The 20,166-nt window shown below is 42.6% G+C and overlaps 1 protein-coding gene and 1 long non-coding RNA gene across 3 annotated transcripts in view; one reads left to right on the forward strand and one right to left on the reverse strand.

Moving 5' to 3' along the window:
* Positions 1 to 20,166, forward strand: part of LOC113633854 (uncharacterized) — a 162,521-nt gene that overhangs the window by 66,602 nt on the left and 75,753 nt on the right. Inside the window, exon 3 of the long non-coding RNA XR_003438384.1 lies at positions 12,236 to 12,325. This is a non-coding gene — a long non-coding RNA (uncharacterized LOC113633854). The remainder of the gene's footprint in view (positions 1 to 12,235; positions 12,326 to 20,166) is intronic.
* The window catches only part of ACMSD (aminocarboxymuconate semialdehyde decarboxylase), a 62,302-nt gene that overhangs the window by 32,900 nt on the left and 9,236 nt on the right, over positions 1 to 20,166 (reverse strand). The window contains exons 3-6 of one of the 2 annotated variants that reach the window (XM_027132502.1): positions 10,360 to 10,456; positions 6,488 to 6,537; positions 4,897 to 5,133; positions 95 to 188 (exon numbers count right to left, since the gene is read on the reverse strand). In XM_027132502.1, coding sequence (XP_026988303.1) covers positions 95 to 188; positions 4,897 to 5,133; positions 6,488 to 6,537; positions 10,360 to 10,456 — 478 coding nt within the window. Of the gene's footprint in view, positions 1 to 94; positions 189 to 4,896; positions 5,134 to 6,487; positions 6,538 to 10,359; positions 10,457 to 20,166 lie in introns of those variants that run through there. The other variant, XM_027132514.1, reaches the window with a different exon arrangement.

Here is a 20,166-nt window from a genome sequence, read left to right on the forward strand (position 1 = left end):
CATACTTTCTCTCTTTGACATAATAGGGTCCCATAGATAATTGGAAAAAACTAAGGGCTTGACTCTCTTTTCCAGATCCCAAGCTGACACAAACCTATGAGCCAAGGGAACCAGTATTTGGCCATCCGTCCATCCATCTGCATGTCCCAGGGGTGCACAAATAGGGAACAGTTCAGCTTTTCAGCCTCCTTCAAAGAAGCAATGAGAGAGTGAGGGGGTTATTTGGATGAGCCAGCAAATTATAGGGCACTATTTTAGGGTATTGCTTTTCTCTGGGTCTATATTGATCTGAATAAATAAACTAAAATATTTTTGAAATTTTTTCTGATCTATATAAAAGAATATTGATAAACTCTGCTCCTGCTTGGCAACTAAAAAGAACACTTAGAATTAACAAGGGTGTTGGTGGATTTACCATTGAGGTTGATGAAACATCTACCCTTGAAACACTTTGGCTGAGAGCAAAACACTCAAGGACTGATCTCACACCTCAAATGTGAGGAAATTTCCCCTGCTGATTCCTGTTTGGTCCCCTCTTTCGGAAGGACTGCTTAGATTGTAGTGTTGAAGTCAGGGGTGGAGTGTTCCCTCTTCTCCCTCTCTTGGAAACCCGACGATGTGGAAAGTGAGGAAGTGATGGGTTGGGAGCCAGGGGCTCATAACTGGCCTGACCTACGCCATCTGGCCACTCCGAGCCTGACACTGGGTGGGAATTTCTGGGATCTACAGGCACTCACAAAGCCTCAGGACCACAGCTGAGCACCTGAAGAGTCCGCTGTGTATGAGATGACTTTAGAAAGGAAAGAGCTCTCAGTGCCTCAGCCAGGCAGGTACTGAAAAGACTGTCATGAGCAAACCTGCTCCAGGACCTTCTGGGAAATAGAAATACCATCTGGAGGAAATGACCTTTATTCGACACAATGGTTAATTAGAAAAAGTCCTCACAACAGGCTTTTAATATTAGTTGCTTGTCAAGGTTCAAAACAGATTTTCCTTGGACCATTTCTTTTCCAGATATATTGGGGTGCTGGGGTGAATCATCCTACCTCTACATATAAACATTTGGGCTAACCAGGCTGATGCAATGTGACTTGTGTACATAAGCCTTTTCAAAATGGAGAAATAATCCCGGGACAATAGGGGATTCTGGAAGTGGCAGGCAACGGGCAGATTGAAGAAAGCACTTCTAATTCAACAGGTTCTGGGGAGCGGAAGAGATAGAAATCTTTTGAAGGGAGAGGAGCTGATTGGTTTCTAATAACGGATGCAGGCTGGAAAGAGTATCAACTTCTTGGGATGGTTTGGGCTTGACAAAGGCATGTGATCTTGGTATCTTGGTGGGATTTCACTCCTCATAAGGATAAAGCTTTATTCTGTGTACGTGTGATGGTTCATTTCTATTCAATTCAAATTAACAAATATTTCTGATCACCTTCTGCATGTGAGACATTGTAGAGAATATAAAAAGAAGCCACTTATACCCTCAAAATCATGATAGTTTAAATTTAGTGAGCACTTACCATGTGCCAAAGCTGTTTATATATATATATGTATATATGTATATTTTATATATAATATATATCCTATGTATATTATATACTACTATGCATTATATATATATTATATATACTCATATATTTTTGTATATTATATTTATTTTATACATAGCATATTTTATACATAGCATAGCATATTTTATACATAGCATATTTTATACATAACAATTGTTAACTAGTTTAATCCTTTATGAGATGAGCACTTTCATTACTCCCATTTTATATAACATATGTATTATTATATATTTACATATTATATATTATATATAATATCTAATTTTATATATTTAATATATATTTTTAATATATATAGCAATTTTACAATTGTTAACTAGTTTAATCCTTTATGAGATGAGTACTTTTATTACTCCCATTTTAAAGAGAAGGAAACTAAGGCAGATAGAGGCTAAGTAACTTACTCAGGTCTTCTGGCTGATAAATGACAGGCAGTCTGCCACTACCACTCTGTTTGCTTCATACTCACCACAAAATCATTTTTGTACCTGATAACTGACCTGAGCGTGTGCTGTTGGGTTTGCTCACTAAGAAGGGAGGTCTAGGAGATAAGGGGGACAGTTGGGTGCTCTGGAGCTCAGGCTGCCCTCGAGATGACGAAGCCAACTTGGCTCACAGAAACGCCTCTCATTTGTTTCAGCACGTTACTGATGCAAGTTAGATAGTGCTAAGGCTGGCAAGTCTTGCTAACCAAACAAATGTGCTATCAACCCCAGGACATCACAAGTCAGATGGGGCCAGGATGCTCTTTTGAATCCCCACAGAGACTGGTAGCCCCCAAAACAGCCTAGTTAGAATGATTGATTGAGCTGGTCACATAAATGAAAATATCCATTTGGACCCCAATGGGCTGCTATTGCGTTCTGAGCCCCTTAGTAATTCATAAAGCCGATTCCAGTGAATCCTAAAATGACCTACAGCTGAAGGCTTGCTCATACTGTGCTGAAACAATTTGGATGCACAAGTAAATACATCCTCTTTCAGAGCTCATTAAAGTTTCTAGAAAACATTCACTGGATCAGTTCAGCCACTGCAGCCAATCATCTTCTGGGAGTTTGATATTTAGAGGAACATTAACTAAATCTTTCAGGTCATTAGGAGGCAATTTAACAGGCAGTCCCCCAACTGGTGGGCAGTGTCCACAGATACAAGCATGGAATGCATTCTGCATGTAGTCAGAGCTCAATAAATATTAAATGAATAAATCATCAGTGATTATATTGCCTGATGAGTCTACCAACATCTACTTAATTCATTATTGAAGATTTTGCATTTACAGTGAAAATAACAGAAAATGATACTATTATAATTCTAGGAGGCAAGTAAGAAATTTTTTAAAAATGCAATTGAGTAAAGAATTATGCATCTTGAATCCTGGAATTAAGGAAAGCAGATTTATGTACAGAAAGAACAGAAGGTAGAGAGGACCATGGGACTGTGGACACTTCTGTTGGATATTTCAGAAATGGATGGCACTGTGTTTTTGAAAATGTATCTCATTATGCAATATTTCAAATATAGAAAGTTATAAACAACTAAAATGAACACCCATATATTTACCATCTAGTTTCATCAAATGTTAACATTTTGATGGTATTATTTTTGTTGCATATTTTTATTATACTACATTTAAAAAATATATGGCTTAAAAAGTATCTTAATTGCGGGCTGGTTAAATAAAACATATCCATATATTGGAATATTATGCAGTTATTTTAAAATCATGCATTGAGAGAATTTTCACTTAGGTTGGAAATTCTCAATTAGGATACAAAATCGCATGTTTAGGGGCTTCCCTGGTGGCACAGTGGTTAAGAATCTGCCTGCCAATGCAGGGGACAGAGGTTTGAGCCCTGGTCCGGGAAGATCCCACATGCCGCAGAGCAGCTAAGCCCGTGCACCACAACTACTGAGCCTGCGCTCTAGAGCCCGCGAGCCACAACTACTGAGCCCATGTGCCACAACTACTGAAGCCTGTGTGCCTAGAGCCCATGCTCCGCAACAAGAGAAGCCACCACAATGAAAAGCCCGCGCACCACAGCGAGGAGTAGCCCCTGCTCGCTGCAAGTAGAGAAAAGCCTGCACACAGCATCAAAGACCCAATGCAGGCAAAAATTAAAAAAATTAAAACAATATTAAAAAATCACATGTATAGTGTATTTCCAGTTTCATTAAAATATAAAATATGCAGATGTATGCAAATAAAAAGATAAATGGGGCTTCCCTGGTGGCGCAGTGGTTGAGAGTCCGCCTGCCGATGCAGGGGACACGGGTTCGTGCCCCGGTCCGGGAAGATCCCACATGCCGCAGAGTGGCTGGGCCCGTGAGCCATGGCCGCTGAGCCTGCACGTCCGGAGCCTGTGCTCCGCGACGGGAGAGGCCACAACAGTGAGAGGCCCGCGTAGAGCAAAAAAAAAGATAAATGAAATGTACTATTAACAGTGTTTACTCATCTTTGGGTGGCAGAATTATGGGTTCTTTTTGTTTTCCTATTTATTTAAAGTATAGTTCGTTTACAATATTGTGTTAGTTTCAGGTGTACAGCATAGTGATTTGGTTTGTTTTTTGCAGATTCTATTCCATTACAGGTTATTACAAGATATTGGGTATAATTCCTTGTGCTATACAGTAAATCCTTGATGCTTATTTATTTTATGTATAGCTGTTTTCCTCTTTAAACATTTTTGTATTTTCTGCAGGTTCTTCTAAATTATTTCATAATTTTGAAAAATGATAAGAACTTTTTTCCAAAGCAAAAACAAATACTTTGGGATATGTCATTAACCTGATTCTTTTGCACAGTGGCTGTGGTGAGGGTAGTATTTTGGCTTCCAAATGAAACTTTTTTTTTCCAGTTTACATAACCTCTTTATTTAAAAAAATTTTTTTTAATTTTTAGTTTGTATTGGAGCACAGTTGATTAACAATGTTGGGTTAGTTTCAGGTGTACGGCGAAGTGATTCAGTTGAGCATATACATGTATCTATTCTTTTTCAAATTCTTTTCCCATTTAGGCTATTACAGAATATTGAACAGAGTTCCCTGTGCTATACAGTAGGTCCTGGTTGGTTATCTATTTTATTCCAAATGAAACTTTAAAAGGAGATCAAGGAGGCTAGAAAGAAGAGAGATTTCACTGAGTTAACTTAGGGCTGGCCTGGGAAGCATTTCCACCTGTCCCTCTTCTAGTAGGATGGCCCACTTATTTGGGGGAGCTCTTTCCACATTTCCCCCTACATCTAGCATGTCATCAGGCATCTCTCCCACCCAGGGACACCGAGCACAGTGCCTGGCCACGCTCCGAGAGTGAGCGCCACGTACTCACCGCGTACACTGGGAAGAGTTCCTGGGCGTTCAGGTCCCACTCGTTGATGTGGGAGCCAATCTGAACCCCCGGAAAGCCCAGCTCCTTCACACAGCGCTGCAGCTCCTTGACCGCCAGCTCAGGGGCCTGCATGGGCAATGTCCCCAGACCCACAAACCTCCTTGGGTGGCTCGCAACAGTGGCAGCTAGGTCATTGTTTAGAAGCTGGCACAGCTCTAAAGTGTCCTGAGGTTTCGCCTGGTGGAGACAGGTAAGGGAAAGCACATGGTTCAAAACTTACTTCTTTAGATATTTACTCTGATCAGCACCTCCTCAGGGCTCAGTCACTTGTCACTCTCAGTGGCTTTACCCCTCAGAAAGCTGAAGCACAGCCTGAGTTAGGCCTTGGCCACAGGAGACCCGGAAGCCATTCATTGCCAAGGCAAAGAAAACTGCTAGCATATTGCTGATTAATTAGAAAAACTGGGGCTGTAATCAGAAGGGCCTGGAATCCTACACTAGACATGGAATGAGGGTGGGCCACCCCACCAACTGCAGACAGGAGTCTGTAGGGCTGCACACCTAGGCATCCCCCCTCCCAACCCCAGGAGCTGGGCCTGGTGAGTGCCCGATTTCAGGGCACCTCCTTGTCACGCCTCCTCAGAGGATGCCGGGCTGCTTATGGACCTCTCCTGTTCCTGTCTGTCCTTCTCTGTGTCCTTCCTGTTGGCAGTGACACTCAAGAGTAATCTCTCCGCTATTGCTATCTTTCAACATCATCCCACCCCACTGCTAAGAATTTGGTATTCGCCTGCAATCTCAGTTGCCCAGTCAGAATAGCACCCAGTCTGGTAAATTCAGGTATCTCCAGGTCTTAGGGGATTTTAAGTAGTGAATCTCATGATAGGAACAGATAAGGATTGAATCACTAATACTAGAATCATGAGCACAGGTGGAGGAAGTAAGTGTGAGCAGGTGGTATTTCCATTGCTTATTAAATCACAACACGTGTGAATGTTTATTTGGTTGAGAGGGTACTTAGTGCACCCCCAACTATGTACAAAAATGTGCTTCCACAGGCTTGCCATCATGCCTGAAACTTTTAGCACTCAAGACTTAATCACTCGGGGAAAGGCATCCAGCTCTAGGAATCCTGTTTTGAATTGTATATTTCCATGGGAGAGGCAACATATTAGGCCATTATCATCACTTCCCCTGCCTCAAAATCATTACCACTTTTGAATAAGCTGGCTTGTCAGTTACTAAGCTAGGCACCGCAGGAATGAGTCAGCAGACAGGTCAGTTCTGATGGAGATTAAGGTTGGGTCTAGAACTGTGCTGTCCAGTGGAAATGCAATTCGAGTCACATAGCAACCTGCAGCCATTGGCTACCATACTGGACCGTGCAGGTCTAGAGCAAGGACATGACTAGGAGGACAGGCCTGGGAGGGGACGGTGTGGTGTGAGAAGCTGAGGGACCCTGCTGATCTCTGAAGGGGTGGAGAGTTGGGTGGGCAATGTTCGAGACTTGAGGCATTTGTCTACTTGCTAGGGAGCTGGACGTGAGTGAGCCTTCGCCCACCAAGGAGATGGATTGAGGTTTCACACTCACCCAGTAGCTAAACATGACGGGAACCGTGGAAAGGGCTTGCACGGTCACTCCTAGACACAGACACAAAGGCAAAGCTAATGAGAAGAATGGCCCGGGCACTCTGACATTTCCCAGGGCTGAGGAGCCCAGCAAGTCTCCGTCCCACCGTCTTTCCTCTCTCCCCTCCCTCGCTGCTTCTCCCTGTCCCCCTTCTCGCAGGGTCTCTGTCCCAGGCTTCCCTCATCCCTCGGCATCAGTTCTAAGGAGAGGAGTAAAGGCTGGACAGAAGTGAGATCATTCAAGAAAAACTAAAAAGCAATTTTTCAAAGGTGTTTTCCAACCCTCCTTCCTGTGAGGTTTTATTTAAGCAAGACATTTCCCAATCAATTTTTTAGGGCTTTTTCATCTTAGGTCATGCATGACAGACTGTATTTCTCAGGCACCTTCCTGGCCCCTTTAATTCATCTCCTAAGTGAGCATGGGTAGAGTCCCACTGTCTGGAATGCCCAGAATGAGACCCTGAGTGTGGTTCCAGAATCCAGCATCCAGGATGCCTACAATCTCTTATCTTCACACTTCTGGAGCTGGGTTATCAGGAGAGATGCTGCCAAAGCAATGGTGGCTCCTCTTTCCCTCATACCCACGTCCAACCCAGCAGCAAGTCCTGTTAGCTCTACTCCAGTTCCTTTCATGTGCTCACCTCTCCCCATCTCCTGCCACTGCCTGGTCCAAGCCACCAGTATTTCCTACGTGGACCACTGCAGAAGCTTCTGAGCTGGTCTCCGACTACCACTCTTGTCCTCTTACAGTTTGTTCTACACTTGGAAGCCAGGGTAAGGGTTAAAACTTAGATCAACTCACTACCTTGCTCAAAACTTCCAAGCACTTTTCATCACATTCAGAGTAAACTCCAAACTTGAACACGGTCTATAAGGCTCCGTCTCTCCTGGGAGCTCACGTTGAGCTTCATAGACCTCCTGCCTGTTCTTTGGAGTGCTTTCCTGCCCCAGGACCCTTGCACTGCTGTTTCATCTGCCTGGAATGCCCTCCTTATGGCTCATCACAGGACGAGCTCCTTTTTACCCTAAGGTCTCCGTTCAAATGTCAGATCCTCAGAGAGGCCTTCCCCAACTCCATCCACTCTCTATCCCATTGTTCTGTTCCTTTCCTTTTCTGATAACTTATTACAGTCTGTCATGACTGTGGTTGTTTATCCTGTGCCATGCTCTACTTGAATTTCAACACCACATGCACCTGTCTGTCCATGTTCTATCCTTAACATACCCAATATATGAATAAATAAATCATTGTTTAGTGAGGACTAGACACTACAGCGTTTGAGAGAGCATTGTTAAACATTGTCACAGATACGATTTGTATTCAGTGATTAGTATACAACAGATAAATGCCGTTCAATTATAAAATCTTTACATTTACACAAATGCTTTTTCTTACATTACTGTATTTCATTTTATAGATTAGATCACATGGCCTGCAAGTGGTGGGATGAGGCTGCTGTCCAGCCTTGCACCTTCTGTATACCCCAGTGGCCATCACTTGTCACCATATTTTATATTAACATAGTAAATTGCATTATTTATGTGTTGGTTGATTTGGACACATGTTCTTTGGTTTCTGGGAATCAAGAGGGGAAGAAAACAAGTCTAACCCAATGAGAGCTGATTGTTTTTAAAGTGGTGTTTAACAGTTTGGCAATAGCACAGTGTTCCCCAGACTCACCTGCTGCGTAAAATGGCTATAGGGGCCAGGGGGTGGAGGGAAGAGAACATTGTAAAAACAAATTCCTAGGCCCTCCTTTGGAAACTGTGACTCAATGGATGGGCCCTGAAAAAAGGTTTTAATAAACACCCCAGGCAGGTCTCATCCTGAGGGAGGCTTGGGAAAAGCTCCCTTGGGAAAAGTGATGGAATGAGAGAGACAGTCCTAGGTATAATTCTAGCTCTGCCATTTACTGCCGTGTAATCCCGAGCAAACCACTTCACCTCCTAATACCCCTCAGGTGGCCCTAGGTACAACAATGCCTGCCACATAGAGATGTGATGAAGTAAACCAGGGACTGCAATTACATATTTCTCCCTGTGAAGATGGCATGGCTTGCTGGAACCTTCTGTGCTGTGCCTTCATCATTCTTTTACCTCGGCAGAGGCAGTAGGATGCACCTGTTAAGCACTTGGATCCAGACTGCCTGGGTTCAAATCTCGGCTTTCCCCCCTACAAGTTGTGCGACCTTGGACAAATTGCTTAACCTCTTTTCCTCAGTTTCTTCATCTGTAAAATGGGCATAGTAATAGACGCCACCTACGATGGTTGTTATAGGAATTGAGTTAATACATGTCAGGTGCTGAGAACAGTACCTGGCACAAAGAAAAATGCTCAGCAAGGGTTAGACTTGACTGACCTCTTAAGGATAGCTGTGGAATGAAACAAACAACAAAAACCAAAGGAGACACTCTTCACCTAAACTGCAGTCGTGAGCAATGGTTCTGACACCAGTCATCTGAGTCTCCTTTCCACTAGTTTTCTCCTTGAGAGGTGGGAGCTGCTTGTGCTTCACATTTAGAGTAAGACCTTTGCTGTCTTTGCTGTCAGTCTGAAAAGCTGTTCTCTCTCAGTGCCCCTACCACCCCCGTTCTAGTACATGGGGCATATATACTATGTTCTATGGAATGGTCTACAGAAGTGCTTCAGGCTTTCCGCAAAGTTCAATTTGAATGCAATTTAGATGTACTTTTAATTATTTAAAAAAATCTATAAAGCAATATCTAGCCTAAAGTAGCTATACCAAATTCTAACATGCCAGAGACCACCTCCTTATTTGGGGCTGATATCTATGAACTTGTTTTATGCAGACCTTGGAATAAAATGTCTCCTGCCATCTCTTTGTGTATTTTTTGAACTTCTTATACATTTGTCCTTGGTTAGGAAGGTGGTAGTTCTAAAGGGCTCTTTTATTTGTGTGTGTGAATTGTTTGTTTTCTGGATTAAATCTAGACCACTGATGTCAAAATTTAGGCCTGACAGTGTTGTCATGGGGAGTTCCCCATCACAGTCTCTGGGCAGATCCCACGCGTGTTCAGAAGGCTGGGTTCTCTCATTGGAGCACGCTCTCCTTGGTGGCACGGTCAACCAGGTAGTAACAAGTGAAAGTACAATGCGTCTGTCATGCCACATTTTTATTTTACTATTTTATTATGTTTTATTTTGTTTTATCTTATCCCCTACCCATCATACCATATTTTAGATAGGCTTTCATAATTCTTTTAAATTATGGGGATTTGTTTGATTTTAAAATATGGGATGAGGAATGCAAGCAGTTCTTAGAAATGGTTAGTGACTCAGCTTGGAAACAAAAATTTCCTCATTCTCCCCTTTCGAATTTCTGGCTTGGTTTCATTGTAGAGTATTCTGAGATTACATGATTAACTTTTTTGTAAACTGCTCCCGTTTCCACCCCTTATGTGTCAGTGGGGACATTCTGTGTACTGTGCACCAAAAGAAACTACAGAAAGAAATCGGATCCTGAATCTGACTAACCAGGCACTTGGCATCCTTAATCTGTGAACTCTTATTTTTACTGTTTTAATTGGCTCTATAATAAGTAAATACTATGCAGTTGAACTTAAAATGTGTTTAAATAATACAGCATTCTACTTTAAAACGGTATACCTAATTTCAAAAAATTTTAAATCCACACTCTAAAAACATCACTGTGGAAGGTGCCATCCCTCCCCCAGTGAAGCTGGAACAGCCTGGCTTGGAGGATAAAAGGAGATGTCATCACATAAATCACCTAAAGTGGTCAACAGACTTTAGCGGTAGACATGCCTCTTACATCAGATGCAAACATTGGTAGTGTTTCTCATTGGAAGTACCTGTTTGGTCCATCTCTCTAAGGCGAACTTCTGGGTCCCAGCAGTTCTCTTGGACCACTCTGAAGACCTTTCCATCTTTCAGCATCTTTGCTTCTCCCTGAGTCAGAAAACTCACATCAGCATCAAAGGTGACCTAAGCTTACTTAGATTAATCCTTCCTTGTATGCTTTGGAACGTGGTTCTCCCCTAACCTTTTTAGGGTTTTTTAACTTAATCCTCGAAGAAGTAGAAATCTGTTTATTTAACAGAACTCAACTTTTTGTCCTTGTGCCTTAATATTGGCTTGGATTTGAAGGGGTGTGCTCTGTGGATGTCAGTGGCTGGACACAGAGAGAACAAGGTCACGGTCATGGCCTTTTGGGACTACACAGCTGAGGATTGTGTAAGTCACCTTGCCAGAACCTCTGGCTCCAAGACCCAAGAGGATAGCCCAGCATCTGGAAAACTCTAGATTCATAACATTTTAGAATTGAAAGGACCTCTGAGATAGACCATCTAGTCCAACCCTCTTGTTTTATAGAGAAGCAACAGATGGATAGTGAGAGTAAATAATTTGTCTAGCAGAGCAGGGCCCACTGATGTCAACACCTGCAGGAGGAGGCAGGCCATGCAGTGAATCAGTCTAGCAGCTTATGTGAAATTTGGTTCTGAGCTGCTACCTCTACCAGGCATCATGCCTGCCTTGTACACTACCTTTTAATACTCAGTGCGGGGGTGGGGAGGTGCAAACTAAGTGTCTATGTGGAGCATGGCAGTGGCCTCTTAATTGGGCCTCCTGTTGCTGATCCGTAAAGAAAAGGGAAAAGTTCTGATCCAGGTCCCTGAAATCAGACTGCTAAGGTTCAAATCCCTGTTCTGCCACTTACTGTGTGACCATGAGCAAGTTAAACAACATCTCTGAGCCTCAGTTTTCTCAGTTTTTTTCTTCAATTTATAAAACAAATATTTATGTGGCACCTAAGGTGGGCAATATACTTTCTCTGACTGATGTAAAACTTTAAGGATATATAGTTGAGGAAAAAAGACAAGTTAGTAATCTGCCACCAGAAAATTAGGTCATAAGCATGGAGATTGGAAAGACTGTGAGAAAAGGAAGAAATTAAGGCACAGATTCCCATCCACAGAGACAAAGAACAGAGTACTTGAGCTGGCTGAGCAGAGGTTCCATAAGCCAAAGGTTATTATTATTTGTAGATATTAATATTTTATTATTATTTTTAAATTTATTGATGTGTAGTTTGGGTTTTTTTGGGGTTTTTTTTGGCTGCACCATGTGGCATGTGGGATCTTAGTTCCCTGACCGAGGATTGAACCTGTGCCCCTTGCATTTGGAAGCACAGAGTCTTAACCACTGGACCACCAGGGGAGTCCCCTATTGATGTATAGTTGATTTACAATGTTGTGTTAATCTCTACTGTACAGCAAAGTGATTCAGTTATATATACATTCCTTTTCATATTCTTTTCCATTATGGTTTATCACAGGATATAATTCCCTGTGCTATAAAGTAGGACCTTGTTGTTTATCCATCCTATATGTAATAGTTTGCATCTACTAATCCCAAACTCCCAATCCATCATCCTTCTCCCACCCCACCTCCTCCTTGGCAACCACAAGTCTGTTCTCTCTGTGTGTCTGTTTCTGTTTTGTAGACAAGTTCATTTCTGTCATATTTTAAATCCTACATATAAGTGATATCATATGATATATGTCTTTCTCTCTCTGACTTACTTCACTTAGTATGATCATCTCTAGGTCCGTTCATGTTGCTGCAAATGGCATTATTTCATTCAGATGTTATTATTATTATGCTCTGCAGTGACGTTGTATTTGGAACATCTGAATATCTTTCTCTCTCTGTTATTTAAATTTGAAGATCTGTGCTGGACTCCTTGGATCTCCTGGAGGAGTTGGCATAACTGGGGCACAGCCTTCTTCTCTCGACCAGGCTTCGTTGGAGTGACAGGTCAGTGGTTGCTTTTGGGAGGAAAGAAGATTCTTGGTTCTTCAGTTACCCTGCTTTCATTGCAGCCTCTTCAGCTCCATGAGGAGGTATTGCTTCCAGCTTACCACCCAGCATACAAGGCACTCATACATTGGATTTGGACTGCTTTTGGCCCAGAGAACAAGACGGGTGGGCCAGAGTCCTGGTCAGAGTCGATAACGACCGCTTACTTTAAATCATTTTGGCAGATGGCACAGATTAGTTCAAACTCGTCCCATTTAGCCATGGCTCCATGGTTTCTTCTGCTTTGAGACATCAAATATCTGTGGAGTCTCAGACTCTGTCCCGCTAGCTGTTCTGTCTAGAAACTTCTGAGTTTGGGCTCATTTTTAAGATAGTTATAATAATATGACTTACCTTAAAGGGATCTTGTGAGCATGAAATGGGATAATCTTTATAAAGCACTTAGTAGAGTGCCTGACACATGTTGAGTGTTAGGTATTCTTAGTATTAATGATGTATGGTTAATTAGAGACTGGGCTGTCTCCCGACATTCCCTTGCTTAAGGACACATGACCTCTGGTGGTGCTTCAGAGCCTCAAGATTGCCCTTCGGCCCTACGGATGGCCGTGTAAGCGTGTGGTGATCAAAGGCCTTGAGTTGTGCTTGATGGAGTTCTCTGCACTCCTCCTCTTCCTCTTGGCTTGCTCTCAGGTCTTGCTACAGCTTCCTCCTTTATCCTTCTGATCCAAGGACTAGACCTTCCCCATCTCCTTCATGGACGAGGCCGAGCACTTTTCACCTTGAAGTGCGGAAGCCTGTGCACATCTCCCAAGCATGAGCAAGCCCTCACATCCATGTTTTCATTGCTCACAGACTGGGGAATAGGTCAGTAAGCAAGTGACTTGTGTAACTATGACAGGTATCTACACCCAGGCAGAGCCGAGTCTCTGAGATCAGGACATCAGGATTGATTTGCCTCAGTTCTGATTCTTTGCTGACAATGACAGCACCTGAACCACCTTCCTAGATTGGGGACTCTCCTGCAAGAGTACTGGTAGAGGTAGGGCCCAGCCTCCCTCTACTAAAACCCAAATACTTGCTCTCCTTGTCTCAAACTTGACAGATCAGTGCTTGGTTGTGAATCAAAATCAAGTGATGCAAAAAGACAAGAACAGTTGAGTTTATGCTGCCAGTATTGATTCCAGCAGTGGCCATGAGCTATGTCCATTGGCAGTGGTGCTGGTGGCAGTGTCCTAACCGGGCTGTACCTGTGGCATGGCCTTGGCCGTGGCTTCAATCACCTGCACATTTGAGTGTGGTTCCCTAAGCATTTTGTAATTCTTGAGGGGCTTAAAATACTTTCAACAAATTCCTTTTCTGCTTAAACTAACCATTCTTTGTTTCTTTTGTTTGCAAGCAAGGGTGCTGATAGTGAATGCACAAATAGAATATAGGAACACATCTTTTTATTTGTGAAGGGAGTAGAGAGGGGTGGTGGTAAAAGAGAAAAAGTTGACAAACAAACTTTCATTTGGCAATTAGAAGTTTTTTCTTTTGCTTCTTACTAGGAAAGCTTAATTACCATAAAATACCCAGTGTAGCAGAGTGCTGAGAGCCTGGTCTCTGCATTTCAATAGATAGGGGCTTAAATCTCATTAAATTACTTACTAGCAGTCTAACTGGCTAAGTTACAGCCCTTCTGAGTTTAACCTTCACTTTTTCTATATGTAAAATGTGGACCGTTTTATTTGTCATGCTTGTAGCCACCCAGCATCCTTGGAACACTTCCTGTATGCGAAGATATTTTCACATTATGATTCCCCCTTCCTGAGGGGGAATTCAGAATTCACTTTCCCAGCTCCCCTTGTAGCAGGGGCACTGGCATGTGCTCTAGGCTCTGCCGATCAGAAGACCCCACGTGTGACTTTGATTTGGAAGTGAGCCCTGTGAGGAAGCAGAGACTCTGCAGAATCCAGTCTTTTAATAAGGGGTGTTGCCTGAGGTGTCAGACGTGGCTGGAGCAGAAGCTGCAGTGCTTTGCCCTCCAATGTCAGCATCGTCAGCATGAGCTTCCTGTCTCACAGCCTTGCTAGAACAGGTCCCCGGCCAGGTATTGGGCATTGTTTCTGTTAGCACAGCCTCTGAGCTTGATCTCTGGCCCTCCCAGAAAGCCTGTGAGCTGTTTCTCTAATTAAACTAGCTAGAGTGGATTCTGCTGTTTGCAACTAAGAACACAGAATGATACAGAAGTTTCAATACTAGAATGTTTGTAGAGAACTTAGTACAGTCCAGAGAGCTTGCTTAATGAATGATGGCCAGATTTTGTTTTCGTTTTTTGTTTTTTTGAATTTTATTTTATTTATTTTTTTATACAGCACGTCCTTATTAGTTATCTATTTTATACACATCAGTGTATTCATGTCAATCCCAATCTCCCAATTCATCACACCCCCACCCCCACCCCCACCCCCACCCCTTTCCCCCCTTGGTGTCCATACATTTGTTCTCTACATCTGCATCTCAATTTCTGCCCTGCAAACCGGTTCATCTGTACCATTTTTCTAGGTTCCACATATATGCGTTAACATACGATATTTGTTTTTCTCTTTCTGACTTACTTCACTCTGTATGACAGTCTCTAGATTCATCCAATGGCCAGATTTTACCATATACTATCAATGGCAAGGGAGGAAATTGGGTTTCTCTGGGAGGTGCACAAGTAAGTTTTGGTTTCAGACAAAGCAGAACGTGTTAAAACAGAAACGGATCATTTCTTTAGTTCAACTCTTGCATTTACCATTGAGTCCATGAGATGCGGTGGTATAGAACTTAGCTGCTATAGAGCTCTTAGTGGTATAGAACTGGGAAAATAATCCAGGTTCATGAAGCCATTATTCCACCCTGTCTGGCTGATATTTGGTAATTGCTGTCTATCTAGTAAGCAAATGTTAATTACTATAATTTCCTAAGGAGTCCAGTCTTTTTGGGGGGTTGCCCTAATTATGTTACAGGAGAATCAGACTTACTAAACTTTTCACTCCACACCCTTTATGCTGGATCCATCGTAAGGCAAATGAATGACAGCAACTGTCAGGGGAGCTCTTTCTCAGTGAAAATTACCACAGGGCAGCTGTGCCCCAATAGGCTCCCAGTTCGGACGCGCAGGCTCAGCGGCCATGGCTCACGGGCCCAGCCGCTCCGCGGCATGTGGGTTCTTCCCGGACCGGGGCATGAACCCGTGTCCCCTGCATCGGCAGGTGAACTCTCAACCACTGCACCACCAGGGAAGCCCTCTCTTTGCTTTTTCAACCAGTATTTTGGGACCTGACAGTTATTGTGGAGAATCAATTCTTGATCCCTCCCACATGATATTTAGGAACCCAGGATCCCCGCAGGGATATAAATGGGCCTCAGAAGTCAGCACTTGCTGCTAGGGGAGGGACTGGGGGGTCTCGTAGGTTCTGTTTTTAACATTGATCCCAACATCAACCAAGATCTTAAATTTAACTAATAATCAAGTAATTGGAGCAAGCTGCTCTAAATTATTTCAACTCAGAAACAAATTGTTTCTTTATAAACTCTTGAAAGAAAATCAAGGGTTCTTTTTGTTATTTTTATTTTAATTAAAGAATTCTCCAACCATCCATCGCCACCCAGATAACTCATTTCAAATATACCTCTAATGTTTTTTAAGCCAGAACAGCATGGGGTAGTAGAAGTCATGATAACTACAGCGGTCAGGAAACCTGGATCCTATGTGTAAATCACTTACCCTTAAAGTCCTGCTTTATTTCCAGGGAAGCCCACTTCGAATGACTGACTGCCACAGAGATGTAAAGGCCCCTCTTCCTTGCCCTCACCCCCCAACTTGGGACAACTCTGGAGGTTAGCTTTAGAGCTTTTTGTAGGGTCAGCTGAGGCCTCCACTGAGACTACATCACAGCTCGACATTGCCCTCTGTTTTATCCTGCTTCCTTCTTTTCCCTTTCAGTGATGTCCACTCTAAGAGCACTTCCTGATAAACCTTCTGCATGCTCATCTCTATCTCAGAGTCTGATTCCCAAGGAACTTCACTTCTGACACTTCTGATTCTTAAGTCCTAGTTCTAATACTATCTGCAAATGAGTTCAAATATGGCTGGTATTTCAAATGTCTGGTATCGTGTATCATTAAAAATGTATTTTATGGAATTAACCATATGATACAGCATTCCCACTCCTGGGCATATATCCGGACAAAACTGTAATTCAAAAAGATACATGCACCCCTATGTTCATAGCAGCACTATTCACAATAGCCAAGACATGGAAACAACCTAAATGTTCATTGACAGATGAATGGGTAAATAAGATGTGGTATATATATACAAAGGAATACTACTCAGCCATAAAAAAGAATGAAATAGTGCCATTTGCAGCAACATGGATGCAACTAGAGATTGTCATACTAAGTGAGGTAAGTCAGGCAGAGAAAGACAAATACCATATGATACCACTTATCTGTGGAATCTAAAATATGACACAAATGAACCTATCTACAAAACAGAAAAAGACTCACAGACATAGAGATCAAACTTGTGGTTTCCAAGGGGGAGGGGAGGTGGGGGAGGGATAGACTTGGAGTTTGGGGTTAGTAGGTGCAAACTATTACACACAGAATGGATAGACAACAAGGAAAAAACTAGCACAGAGGGAAAAAAGAAAAAATGTATTTTAAAATTCAGTATTTCATATCAGATTCCATTCTCCTCCCCCTGCCCCCAGTCCCCACTCAGGCTCTCCCTCTAGACCATGCAAGCTGCCAGGCTGGTTGGACTTGAGTTACAAAGGTGGCAGAAATGGCCCAGACACTGTCACCAGGAAGCAGCCTCTCTCCCACATGACGAGGTTCTGAAGGACAGCTCCATGGAGGCTCTATTACAACCACCTCCAGCTCTATTCACTCAGCCTACTGCTCTCTCCCCCAGATCTGCTTGTCCTCCTGGCTTGGCCGCTTCTGTCCTTTGATATCAGCATTATCTTTCTCATCCCTCTGAGACTACATCATTTTCTCACTTCCCTCGGCTTGACGTGTCACCATCCCATCCATTTCCCAATGCCGTTAATTCTGTCTCCAGAATGGACGCTGCAAGGGCCCACTTCTCTCCATCTCCACTGCTCCAGCTCTGGTCCAAGCCCCATACTCTCTCACCTGGACGACTGCTCCAGCCTCCAGCCTCCAGCCTCATCTCTTGCTGCTTTCACTCTTGCTCCCCTCCAGCCCAGTCTCCACAAAGCAGCCAAGTAAACTCTTAAAACCCTAAATCAGATCTCGCTACCTCCGCCGCTTAAAACTCATGAATCGATTCTTGTTGCCGTGAGGTAAAATCCAAACTCCTTAACCTGGCCTAAGACCCTTCATCATCCAACCCCTGCCTACCTCCACAGCTTCATCCCACGCCTACACCTTTATAAGCAGGTACTTTATTAACCCTTTTCAGAATATTCTAAGTATGCTGTTTGTTTTCTGTTTGGAACCTGATTGACTTAGCTAAAAGATATGTATATAAACATATTAAATAATACTATGTCCTTTTTCATAGGTGCATGTATGTAAAAGTAAAATCACAGGAAAAGGTCTGGAAAGATACCCACCAAACTGTTAATAGGAATTACTTTTGAGCATGGGGAGGGCTGATCCAAGGGAACTGTAGCTTTATCTTCAATAGCTTAAATTTAAAAAGGAGAATTTATTTGACAGCCTTATTTTTTTAAAGTGCCTGAAATCAAGAAAGGTTTCATTTGATTTTGTCCTTTTTTGTACGAATGTTATATTTGCATTGCAAATGGGACTCTTTCTCAGTTCATGTAGTTAATTCATATAATAAATGCATGTAAAATGAGAAAAATAAATAAAAAATAGAAAGGAGAATTTATTCAGATTCTACATATGTAATGGAAAGTTAAGCTTAAAAATAAAAACAGGAGATGAGGATATTGGACTAGAGGAATGGCTTTCAATCGATTTTGGCTGCGACCCCACATTAAAAAATATATTTTCCATCGTGACCCACTGCATCTGTATAGATCTGTTGGGGCTGGCCAAAAAGTTCGTTCGGGCACGGTGTTCCGGAAGAAGGCGAACGAACTTTTTGGCCAACCGAAGATTTATACAGATACAAACTGAGACAAAAGTTTGATGAAGTGACACTTACTCTTGCCATGAACAATACATTCTGCTATTTTCTTTTGTAATCTATTTTATTTTTAAAGCTGTCCTAACCCACTGAATTGATATTATGACTCACTGTTGGGTTGCAGCCCGTATTGTCAAACACTGGACTAGATGCTCCCTAGTCCTACAGTCCTATGATTCTTTATCTTCATGAGAATTGCCCCCGCCTTGGCCTTCCCACCCCCTTGAATTCCCTTACTATTTATTTTCTCTTTTGCTCGGCACAAAATTGTCACTATCTGCATGTTCTTTATTCATTTGAGGGTCTTCCTGGCTCCGCAGTGAGAGGGAAATCATGTTTTAGAGCAGGAACATGATGATCGAAGATCACACATAATAGTGTGTCTGAAAATGCTAAGTGTGATGGAAATGGCGTGTGTGTGTGTCTTTGTATTTCAAGGGCCTGAAGAACACTCAGTCGATGTTTCTAGATGCTGCTGACCCATGGATTTGAACTAGGTCCTGTGTCTGGCCTCCTTTAAATGCTGTTGGGTGTTCCTGCCATCAGCACTCAATTCTGCCGCCACCCCATGTGGCTCCTGAGAGGAGGCCGTACATACTTTTATGAATCTTCAACCAAATTATAAATATTCAACCCAAGGACAAATGTTGTTTTTCAGTTCTGAACAAGGCTTTACCATGGCAAACAAATACCCCTTGTTTCATTCCAAAAGCACTGAAAAACCAAAGATTAAGACGAGAAACAAATAGGGCAGACCAGAGAAGTGTATTGCAAAGACCTTTCAGAAAACAGGAATCTCTGAGGTAAATCATTCATGGGGGACAGAAAAGATTTGTTCACCAAAGGGATACAGGAGAATGAAAAGAAATTTCTACCCCAAAGTGCTGGATTTTCTCATTGCTCTTAGCTGAATTTGCATATTTGTATATATTTGCATGTTGTTTTCCAGTGACTGTGATCCCTGACCACTGTAATTAGGTAAGTACCAATTTGGTTCTGTTTTGGTTTGTTTTGTTTCTGAAACAGAGGAAAAGAAAGTGTCACTGTTTTGTTTTATAAGACTACTGTTATATCCAGTTTTGCTGGAAATATCAGGTAATAGATTTGACTGGAAATATTTTCATTCTTGGATTTTTTTTGTTTGTTCTGGGTTTTTTTTTTTTTTTTTTAGATTTGCTGTTAAGTTTTTGCAGTCTCTTTGACACAGAAGCAAGGATGAAATGAAGGCCATTCAAATCCAGTGTCAAGGTTACAAACTGCAGCCTGGGACAGGGAGTAAAAAAAAAAAAAAAAAATTACAGGCTGCCCATCCCTGCACTTGGGGCTTCCTAGTGGCCTTGTCATCATCTCCACTCAGCTTGTCTTCTCTTTTGGGGAGACTTGAGGCCAGCTTAGATCATCAGCTCCCGGGCTAGGAACTGACACTTTTCATGGGAGAAGTGCAACCCAGTGTCTAAATTGGCACTTAGTGGGTGGCCTTTGATGAAAGTGAAAATGGGCTGCTCCAGAGATTCTGATGTTTAAAAAACTCTAATGATTTCCCACTGCCTTCAGGATCAAGTACAAAGGCCTAAACCCATCCTCCAAGGCCCCGTCTGATGAGGCTTCTGCCTACCTCTCCAGCTTCTTCCCACCACTTTGTGCCCCAAACTCTTACCTGCCTCTATCCATCCTCCACAGATCA

Source organism: Aethalodelphis obliquidens, unplaced genomic scaffold, assembly GCF_003676395.1.
Source record: "Aethalodelphis obliquidens isolate GAN/ISIS:26980383/991018 unplaced genomic scaffold, ASM367639v1 scaffold2, whole genome shotgun sequence".
NCBI classification, from domain to species: domain Eukaryota; kingdom Metazoa; phylum Chordata; class Mammalia; order Artiodactyla; family Delphinidae; genus Aethalodelphis; species Aethalodelphis obliquidens.